The 10818-nt window shown below is 58.9% G+C and overlaps 1 protein-coding gene across 1 annotated transcript; it reads right to left on the bottom strand.

Annotated features, from left to right (window-relative positions):
- Positions 1-301: 301 nt before the first annotated feature.
- Positions 302-4815, bottom strand: BHLHE40 (basic helix-loop-helix family member e40). Its single transcript, XM_048957639.1, has 5 exons — positions 4513-4815; positions 4347-4416; positions 3893-4000; positions 3417-3540; positions 302-2590 (listed from the first exon to the last, which is right to left on the bottom strand). The coding sequence occupies exons 1-5, from the start codon at positions 4590-4592 to the stop codon at positions 1764-1766; spliced, it is 1209 nt and encodes a 402-aa protein (XP_048813596.1). The 5' UTR covers positions 4593-4815; the 3' UTR covers positions 302-1763.
- Positions 4816-10818: the final 6003 nt, after the last annotated feature.

Here is a 10818-nt window from a genome sequence, read left to right as displayed (position 1 = left end):
GAGAGGCACTGGTCCACCCGCTGGTCCTCAGCAGCAGTTGGGATCCAAGGGATGGGGAGAAACCTCAGCTTGAGCAGGTTCACCTGGAGCTGGATGTGGTGAGAGGAGCGATGCCCAGACGTGCAGATGGGAAAGAGATCAGTGAATATCCCTGAAATCAATCAGTGAGCATCCCCAGCAATCCAGCAGCCAGTGAGCATCCCCAAAATCAGTCAGCACCACCCCGACACATGGGAAATAGCCCCATCCCCATGCTCATTCCTGCTCCTGCCCCAGCCCAGGTCCTGCAGAGGGACCCAGATGAGCTGTTGGAAAGCACAGAAGCTGACCCCCATCTTCCACAGGAAAAGAATTATTTTATTAAGTATTTTTAAACAACTACTTAACATTTACTCGAGATAAAAATATGTACAATATCCCACCTTGAAGAAGGCTCCAAAATATAAACACTGTACCTCTCCCTAGAGAATAAAACAAAGCTCTTCTCTTCAAAAAAACAAAGGACAACCCAGAAACAAAGATACATTCATATTTCACACTTCTTTGATGCTCAAGTAGTTATACAAATAATAGACATCTGAAACGCTTTACCTTTTAATATATTTATATAATATATATATTTATAACAGGATTTTACAAATAAAGGCAACTGTATACCAAAAAAAAAAAAAACAAAACAAAACAAACAACCCAATAAAATAAAGGTCAGAACACGATCTGCAATCAAGCATAGTGCATCTCAACAGCTGGGGCAACAGGAAGGTGAAATGGGAATCATACCGGAGTTGTGCTGGACACCGGTCCTCAAAACCAGTGCAAAGAAAAAAAAAACAACACAAAACAGGGAAAAGTTTGTTTAAAAAAGGAAAAAAGAGAAGCCAAACTGGGCACGGTGTCATGGCTTTACCTGCAGCAATGGGCCCCGCGGTGCTGGGATCTATGGGACGTGCCCAAACCCTCACCTGGGTTGAGCACAGCTGGGCCACGCTCACCTGGCAGGACCAGGCTCAGCCTCCACCAGCAGCTCGTTACAGGATGGGGCACAGGTTTGTTATTCATTAGATGTACTCCACGTAAAGCCTCCAAGCAGCATCTACCTTTTATTTATTAAAATACTCATCAGCAAAGGTGTGGAGAGAAATCCTAGTCTGCCTGAACCACTGACTATGCACGGCCAGGCTGGGAGCGCTGAGCCCCCGAAGTACCATCAGGGACAGCCAGACCTTACAGCCCAAGGCACCGTGGGGACACCCAGACCCTCCTCTGGGAACATCCAGACCCTCCATTGGGGACCTCCACACCTTACAGCTCAGAACCCCCAAAGTACCACCAGGATCACTCAGACCCTACAGCTCAGAGCCCCCGACGTACCACAGAGGGCATCCGTACCCTGCAGCAGGGCCATCCATACCTTCCACTGGGGACATCCAGACCCTACAGACCCACATCTGCCTCTCGGGGCATTTTTTCACAGCTTTGACATACGGCAGCTGACTGAGCCAACCCGCTCTGTGGGTGCAGAGAAGGGGGGCGGAAAGCATTGAGCTCTTTTCTTGTCCTTTTGGAAGCAGCTCTGCACGGCCAAGCCGGGTGCCTCCTTCATCCTCCCGCACACTCCCTGGCACAGAGGACAGGGACGTGGCTCCCTGCACGCTGCGAGCCGTGGCCCACACCTCCCTCCAGCCAATGCATAAAAGTGAAACGGTCTCAAACTGGAAAAAAAAAAAAAAAGAAAGACAAAAAAACCAAAACCCACGTCGCGCTTAGTCTTTGGTTTCCAAGTTCAACGGGGGGATCTGCTTCAGCGCCTGCAGCAGGGCTGAGGAGTCGATGGGGGAGCGGGCAGGCCCCGGGGAGGGCAGTCTCTGGGGCAGCAGCAGTGGGGGGGACAGCTTGTCGGGGCCCACAAAGCCGGTGAGCGCGGCGGCAGCGGGCGTGGGCAGCCCAGGGTACAGCACAGGGACAGAGGCCGGGTACCAGCACTTCTCCAGCATGGGCAGGTAGGCGGTGGCGGACGGTGGGATCAGGTAGAAGGGCAGGCACAAGGGGGGCTGGTGGGCGTGGGGGGGCAGGAAGCCACCTGCAGTGCCCATCACCTCGCCGCCAAAGGGGCTGTCGTCATCGGGCACCTCCAGCCTGCTCCTCTTGGCTGGAGGGTCCTCGCTCTCTTGCTTGATGGAACCGATCCTCTCCTGGACGGCGTATTTCAGTTCGGTATCCTTTGGGAAATAGGGCTGCTCCGGTTTGGAGTCGCTTTTCTCCAGCTCCCCCCCGTAGCCGCTGTCCGTGTCCGTGTCGCTGCCACTCTGCTCCCCGCTGGAGGCAGCGAATGTCCTTTGGATGACGGGCACGCAGTTCTGCCCGCGCCCCTCGCCCGCTTTGCCCCCCGGCGCCGCCTTCTCCTTCATGTCCTTGGGGCCGCCCGGCAGCAGCTCGGCCGCCACGCGGTGCAGGTGCCCCACCAGCTGCGCTGCCTTCAGCTCCTTGTTGTCGTGCTTGGCCACGTACTGCAGCAGCTCCTTGGCGCACAGCTGGAAGCCGGAGCGGAACATCTCTTGGCTGGAGTCGAGGCTCCTCGCTGACAGGTCACCTGAGGAAACATTAACAGGGAGAAATTAAAAATTAACAGCACGCCAAATACTTTCATTACCACCTCCAGGCTGACAGCACACTTTCGGTACGACACAGCCAGCAGAGCAAACTCGGTGGCCAACCTGAGTTCCCACGACTTATGCACCAGATTCCAACCTGCTCCTTTCACATCCTTCCATTCACTTCTACCCATGCCCTTCATCTTTCAGTTCTGCATTTACTGCATCTGGCACATCCACTGGGGAGCAAGCAGCCAGTGCACCCCAGACCCAGCAGGACCCCCCTGGTGCCACAGGTTCCCCCGGTGCCAACGGGTCTCCCCCCGTGCTGACCCTGCAGGGCAGTGGGACCTGCCCAGCCAAACTCAGTCTGACTTTATCAGACCCACGTGAGTGCCACATGTGCAAGCAGCAGGAGGAAGCACAGGGAGCAAGCAGCTGCTGTGCCAGGCCCCTTCTGCCTGCAGAGTGAGAGGGCACAGAGATCTGCACACAGATAGCGGCGTTTGTGTGCTCTGGGGGAAAAGGAAAGAGCAGAACTAGGATCCAAAGCTCGTGGTCATGAATGGAGAGAGCTGAACAGCTTTGGAGAGGACATCACAGCAAAGCTGGGCTTTAAATAAAACAATTTAAAATCCACTTTAAAATTAAAGCGACCGCACGGCGCACTTGGCACTGACCCTGCAGAGAGCTGCACTTGTTCTGCATGAGCCCACGAGCCAAGCGAGAGAAACCGACAGCAGTCAAAGGGCAGAGGCACAGCCTCCCCTTCCCCACGCAGTGTCCCCGCAGCCCCGCCAGGCCCCGCACGGCGCACTCACGCACCCGCCTGCAGCCCGCTCTGCAGTGCCAGGATCTTCTGCTGCTGCTGCTCGATGAGCGCGGTCAGAGCCTTCACGTGCTTCAGGGTCAGCTCCAGCACCACCGCCTTCTCCAGGTGGCCCAGGGTCTGCAGGCAGAGCACACAGCGCGTTGGACACAGCTGCGGGGTGGGACGGGCACTGGGGGACATTCCCACGGCAGAGATGGGGGCGAATTGGGGAAGGGGGTCGGGGGGCAGCGCTGCTAATTGGGGAAAGCACAAGACGTGCTTCCTGTGAACAGAAATATCCGGAATATGCACGGAACACACAGAGAGCACCGCGGGGCAGCCCCCGGTCCCCTATCCCGGGGGTATTTGGGGACGGCCGGCCCCGAGCAGAGCTCTGCGCCTCAGCGCTGCTGCCCCCGCCGGCACCGCGCGCTCAGCGCAGCGCAGGGCCGGGCCCGGAGCCCCGGAGCGGTGCGCGGAGTGCCCGTACCGTCAGCTTGAGGTGCTCGGGCAGCAGGTCCTTGAGCTGGGCGATGCACTCGTTGATCCTATCGCGCCGCTTCTTCTCTATCAGCCTGTGGGGCAGCTTGTAGGTGTCCTGCAAGGAGCGGCGGGTCAGCGCTCCGCACCCACCCTCCGTCCTTTTCGCGTTCTTTTTTTTTTCCCTCCTTCCCAAATAATCGCTATACGCACTCCGCATTCCACCCTCGGTTCTTTCTTCTTTTTTTTTTTTTTTCCTTGCGCCCCCCACCCCCCACCCCAAATACTCACGAGCTCTCTCCGCCCCCCACCCCTCAGCACGCAGCCTTTCTTTTTGATTTCCCCCCGAATTATCGCTGAGCGGACGCCCCCTCCCCCAGCTCCGGAGCACCCCACAGCTCAGCTCCCTGTCTCCCCCCCAACGACGACCGCTGACCCCCGCCCCGCACCGCCCACCCCGTTACCTTGCTGTCCTCGCTCCTCTTTAACCCCCTCCTGGGCTTGTACACTTGGTACATGTGCGCGAAGTCCAGCCTGCACGGGCGAAACGAAAGCAGCGAGGTTACCCCTGTCCCCGGGGCCGCGGCGGGGGAACTCTCTCCTCTCGTCCTGTCCCCCCCGCAGCCTTACCCCGGCACATCGGCGCTCTCCAGGGCGGGCAGCTTGCCCAGGCACACGGGCGGGGGCTGCGCGCTGGGGATGCGCTCCATGGGGGCGCGGAGCGGTGCGGTGCCGCGGGAGCCGGGAGGAGCGGAGCGGTGCGGAGCGGCGCGGAGCTCAGCGCGGGCAGCTCATGCCGCGTCCCCGCCTCGCCGGCTGAGGAGCGGAGGGAGGCGGAGGGCCGGGTTAAATGCGGCCGAGTGGGTGGACGGCGGCGACGTGCGTTACCCTGTGACTCCCGGCACGTCTGGCCGGGCTCCCCCCCCCGCTCCCTCCCTCCCTCCATCGCCGTCACATGAGGCTCACGTGTCGGCGAGCGGCGGCCTTCCTCCCCCCGCCCGCTCCGCCGTGCAACGTGCCGGGGGGGGAGGCGGGGCTGCCAGCCCGTGGCCCCGGGTGGCCCCGGCCCTGGTTGCTTCCCGGCCGCCCCTCGGGCGCTGCCCCGCCGTCCCGGAGTGGAGGGGGGCAGGAGCTCGGCACCCGGCTCCCGCACTCCGGCACTGCCGCGACGCGTCGGTAATCCCCGCTGCCGGAGCCCTTTGGCTGCTCCCGTGCTGGCCGAGCCGTCCCGCGGCGCGGGGCTTACTCATGACCTTAAGGGATGCTGCCAAGGATTTAGGAGTCCCCCTAAAAAGAGGATCCGAGCGGAGCTGTGGCATTCCTGGGCGGCAAGTGGGATGACGGAGAGTTGGGTTACATTGTCCTCCCTGTGATCGGCTTTCATAAGCTGGGGCTGATGCAATCAGCAATTTGTCTTCGAGATTTTGTTTGCTGAATTATTTCTGTGTGGAAATGCATACGTACAAGGCGTATGTGATGCAGTAAAAAGGCCAGATTTCCTGCAGCTGCAGGTCTGGAGTGCCATACCAGGCGAGCAGCAGACGGTGCCCAGCAGTGATCTGCAGATATCTACAGAGCCCCGGAAGCCAAGGGCTCACAGTTCGGGCTCAAGGTGTGCTGAGGACTCATAGATGATGATTTGGGGCAAAATGCTGTGAAATCCCAACAGCAGCATGGGATGGAGCCTGTGTGGGCAGCACGGCGTTAGCAGCTGGGCTGCAGCTTCAGCCTCACGATAAGGTTACTGCGGGTGGTTTTGTTTTAAAATGTCCCTTACTTAATATATCCACGAAGGCCAGGCATGTGCCTGTGGCCTGGAATCAGATAGCTGACTCCTCTGCTCTCTCATTTCCAGCAATCTCGTTTCGGGTTACTGGCACCGGAGATTAAAGGACGGCTGCAGGCGAAGGTTATGCAGGGCAGCAGTGCTTCGGCTGGGCACCCAGCGGGCACCCGACGGGCATCCCCAGAGCCCTCCTACTGAACACACCCCCACCCCCAGCAGCCTGCAGGTGGTGACCAAAGCTCGGACTGAGCTTTGAAAACACACTGCCCGGAGCTGCGGTGCCCCATCCCTGGAGGTGCCCGAGGCCACAGATGGGCCCTGCGCAGCCTGAGCTGGGTGGCACCAGCCCATGGCAGCGGTGGGGGTTGGATGACCTCTAAGTTTCCATCCAACCCAACCATTCCATGAATCTGTGATGGTGTCAGGGTACAGGGACCTGTTGGGAAAAGCAGTGAGGGCCAATGGCACTGAGGGGCTGCTGTGTGTGTGCTGCCATGAGCGGGGCGCAGCCCGTCAGCCACGAGCTTTCCTCCGACCGAGCGCGGGGATGTTTGCCAGCACCAAGCACGGCAGTGGGAGGAACACGTGGGCAGAAAGTATTTGGAAGTGGCAACATTTGTGGACATTACAATTCATAATAAGAGACTTTAGCCCACTTTAAGGCTCTGTTTAATGAAATCTCCCCACCATGCTCTGACAGCTGCCCTGCCCGGGCGCTTGCTGCTAACCAGGTCCCTGCTTGCACCATCGTGTGGGAAACCGCCCCCAGCTCTGTGCTGGCAACGGGACCTGGAGTGCCCCCAGCCCCGGTGTGAAGGTCCAGGGCTGTCCCCCATCCTGTGGCCATGCACTGGGGGCCACCACGTGTGGCTTCTGAGTGCTGGGAGGGCTTTGCACGAAGGTATCAGATCCCCGCACGGCTCTGCCCAACATCAAGCAGTGAGTCAGCTCCGGGCCGTCAGATGTCTGCGCTTCAGCTCTCAGATCTGCGGAGCGAGCAGCACAGAGCTCTGCAGGTATGCAAAGCAGAGCGAGGTGCCTTCAGATCTCTGGCTCAGAAAGCACTGCACCTCCCAACTGCAGAGCTGTTTATTTTTCCCTGGTATCTGAGTACCTGGGTGAGAATCAATACCGGGGAGGTCTGTTCTGCCTGCAGGGCACAGGGAGCAGCGGCTGCAGTGACACGGTGCGTTTCCTTCCTACCTGGATATAAACAATTCCTCCTCATACCAATAAAACCCCAAACCAAGTGGGCATGAGAAGGGACCAGCAGCACATTCCCCATGGTTTGACTCAGGCCACAGCCAAGTTAGAGAGACCCTCCACCCCCTGCTGAGGACAGAGGGCTGCGTGCGTTGCACTGAGCTCAGTGGTGATGTTTGGTCCTTGGAATAAAGAGGACACAAAGAAAATGCAGGAGGTAAGGTAGGCAGGAGCATGGTGCCATTGTCCCCTGCACACGGGGATCCCTGTACAACATGAGCTGGGTGCATGCCAGACATTCATGTGAAAGAAGCACGGGCAGGAATTCAGCACCATAGGAAACATTCGTGGCAGACTTGTGCCCAGTGAAGGTCACGCACGCATTTGCTCTCCCCCAGCACCCCCACAGCCCGCTCCAGAACCCGGTGCAGCCCCACTGACAGCCCTCAGGGCCGGGCAGCACAGGAGGGGTGAGCGCAGCACAGCGCGTCCCGCAGCGCCCTGCCCTCCGTATCGCAGCCATCTGCCCGAGAAGCACTGGAGCAAACCACAACTGAGGGTGTTGCTGTCTTCCCCAAATACTTTCTCTAATGAGGTTTTTAAATAGTCCTGCCCCACCCACGCGGGCACCCAGGGCACTTTCATCTCAGGTGCTTGGGAGCTGGGTGGGACCCTGCTGGCACAGGGCAGGGGAGTGCTGCTCCTTCCCTGCCCCCAGAGATGCCCCATGCGTGTGGGGCCAATGGGAACCGAGTGGCAGCAAGCAGCAGCTGGCTGTGCTCATGGCTCAGACCACAGCTCGCTAACAGGCAGCAGGGCCCCGTCAGATGTGACCTGTAGCTGCCTCTGACCCTACTGGCCACACGAGAAAATCACAGTCATCCCTCCCAGTGTTGTAAACTCTATGACCATATAATGAAAATAAAGTCCTGCCCAGAGGGGCTGAGCGCATCCGCAGCTGCTGCCCAGATGTGGTGCCAGGACCCTCAGCCCCCACCCTGCTCACAGACCCGGCCAGGGGAGGCTGTGCTCCACAGATCCTGACCAGCGAGACGCCGGGTGCCTTCGGTCTCTGGATAGAGAGCTGAGGCTCTGATTTGAGATGATGAAAATGAATAACCATCTGCTCAGCAGCCGCTGCGGACCCACATTGTATCGGGGCCATATGGTGTCCAGGGCTCCTACGTACGGATTCAATTAGCTGCCGGCGCCTGCGTCAGCAGTGCTGGATCCACCCAGTCATGCTTTTGGAACAAATATTAGAATATTCCCATGGATCCTCCAGACAGTGGGAGGTGTTTCCTTCGCTGTGGAGGTTTTGGGAAGCGATGACTTAGGCTCATTCTCTCACATTCCCATCTCCCAGCTTCCCAGGGCTGTTCCCGGGATCGCTGCGCCCCAGGGAGCAGGGAAGCCCCGGGTGCAGCTGCAGAGTAGGGGGGGGGGGGTTGGAGAGTGGAGGCGGAGGGCCCCGCTGGGACCGGGTCAGGGCTTGCAGCACTTCCCAGAACACTGCCCGCTCCCAGCCCTGCTCCAGTTCTCTCTTCCTGGCACTTAATGCGGGGTTGCTGTGCTCAGCTCCTGCCAGCAGCCAACCCGCTGCCTCCGCCTCGCAGCCCCGTGCCAGCAGGTTCCAGCTGCAGCCCTGCAATGGGATGCAGAAGGGAGAAAGCAGTTCCCCGACTGCTCCCAGCCCTGCAGACAGACAGGCGGTGTTCCTGCCTTAGGGAGCCAGATCATGCACAGTCTAACCAGCTGCCACCGGCTTCCCAGTCTAGCAACATGGAAGCTCCTTTTCTCCTGCACAGGTGCAGCTCTGCACCCTGCTCTCCTGCACTCTCCATGTGCATTGGCCTACACTGCTTTTCCATTGCGGCTGCAGTGAAAAAAGCCCTGCCAGGAGCAGGAGCTCCACGTGCAGTGGGATGTGGGCATGGGCTGAGCACACTGCTCTACTCCTTCTGCAACCAGGGGACCGCAGCATCCTCTCCCTCGTTTGGGAATGTGCAGAGGCAGCAATCAGCTCAACCCAAGCAGTCAGAGCTGCTGCTCCTCCTGGGGCTGTGGGGTCTGACAGGAGCCCAGCTACAAGTCAGCTCTCATAGGAGAGCTCTGAGAAGGAGCAGCAAATGGAGCAGGTTCTCATTAGGGTGCAAAGCACATAATGGTGATGGAGGAAGCGATGGGATGGTAGGGCTCATTGCATCCCGGGTCGCCTGCAACTACAGCGTGCTGGTGTGTGCATCTGCTGCAGACTGGGAATGTCTGATGGCTACATGGAAGGAAATGCCTCAGGCCCTGCCTGCAGGATCCAACGTGCCACTTCGTGCTCTTCTTCCCCTCAGTACAGAGCTGCTTCCTGCCAGAACACAGGATTTCAGGCAGCTGGTTCAGCCCTCACTGCCAAACTCCACACCAACACACTCACATCATCTTGGGGGGATCCCTGGCCAGGCCCCACCATCTGATGGCATGTCCCTGGGTCCTCCTAGGGACATGCTCCCAGCTGGGGCCCTGGTGCAGTTTGGGGAGGTGAGGAGTTGCTGCTGGGAGACCAAGCGGTGACTGACGTCTTCTGGGGAAAGTACTTGATGTCCAAACATGTGAACAGCAAAGCCCAGGCATGCGGTTGGGTGATGTGTGGAGGTAGGGAGGGACTTTTTTGTGCCAAATTTCCCTTTTCCCGAAATGGACACGCCAAGTCACCTTATTTCTTAATATGCAATGAGACGGAGGAGGAAAACTTCCTTCTTAGCTTCTTTTAGGTGCCAGCGTTTCTAGAAAGCTGCTGAATCATGCACGCACATGGCCCTGGCCATGGGCACGGCCCCAGTGACACCCCACAGATGACTGTGACCACACGGTCCCCCCATTCCCTGCCCCAGAGGCCAGAGCTGCCCTCACCCCAACACTTCCTCTTCTCCCACTGCTCCCTGCTGCAGCAGGGGCTGCGGGGCTCTGTTTCTGCCCCAGGGAGTGCGCGGAAGGGAGCTCTGCTGGGACAGCACATGCACCCAGCAGACAATTGCAACACGTTCAGTACTTGCAAGCTGCAAAGGCAGTGAGCTGGAGCCAGGTGAGTTATGTGGAAACAGGGAGGCACAGAACCCAGCTAGGGGAAGTAGACCTATGTTTTTTAGAGCAGCAAAGGACTCAGCCCTGCAACTGTTTTGCTTCCCAGAGATATTCAGGCCCCATGGAGCCACATATATTTGCCTATTAACGATGTCGCTGCAATAGCAAAGCCTCCTTCCTCTCTCCCAGGCTCAAATGTGGTATGTAAAATGGCAGTGCCTTTCATAGCCCTGTGCCCACAGAGGCTCAGCTGCAGAACTCATTTCCTATTTACATCAGAAAAAAAGCAGCTCAGCGAGGCCGGCCGCGGGTGCAGGCAGCACTGCGCTCTCTGCAGGTGTGGGAGCGGCTCAGCCCACGGCTCCAGCACACCGCAGCCACCGCTTCCCTGCAGCTCCCGGGGCTTCCCCAGCTCCTGGCTGCCAAGCACACTCAACAGCCCCGGACCAGCCCTGTCTGGCCTCACCCCGCTGCTCAGCACGGCCTGGATCCCCTCCAGCTCCTTTCCCTTCCCCCCACAGGAAGCCCTCTGCAGGAGAGCCCCCTGAACACCTCCAGCTGGGCACCACGCTGGGCGCTTTGGCTCACAGCTGAGACGTCATCAAACATCCCCAAATCATCTGCTTCACCTGAAGACACGGCCCTTCTCCCCCTTTGCCCATCTCTTGGCACAGCGTTGGGTATCAGGGGACCCAACCCAATCAGTCAGGTTGGGTATCAGGGGACGTTTCTTCTCCAAAAGAGCAGTCGGGCACTGGCATGGCTGCCCAGGGGGTGGTGGGGTCAGCGTCCTTGGGGGTGTTCCAGGAATGTGGAGATGTGGCCCTGAGGGACGTGGGCCACGGGCATGGTGGGGGTGGGCTGCGTTGGGC

Source organism: Lagopus muta, chromosome 11 (genome assembly GCF_023343835.1).
Source record: "Lagopus muta isolate bLagMut1 chromosome 11, bLagMut1 primary, whole genome shotgun sequence".
Classification (NCBI taxonomy): domain Eukaryota; kingdom Metazoa; phylum Chordata; class Aves; order Galliformes; family Phasianidae; genus Lagopus; species Lagopus muta.
The sequence above is the reverse complement of the archived record's forward strand: the minus strand, read 5'-3'. Positions and strand labels throughout refer to the sequence as shown.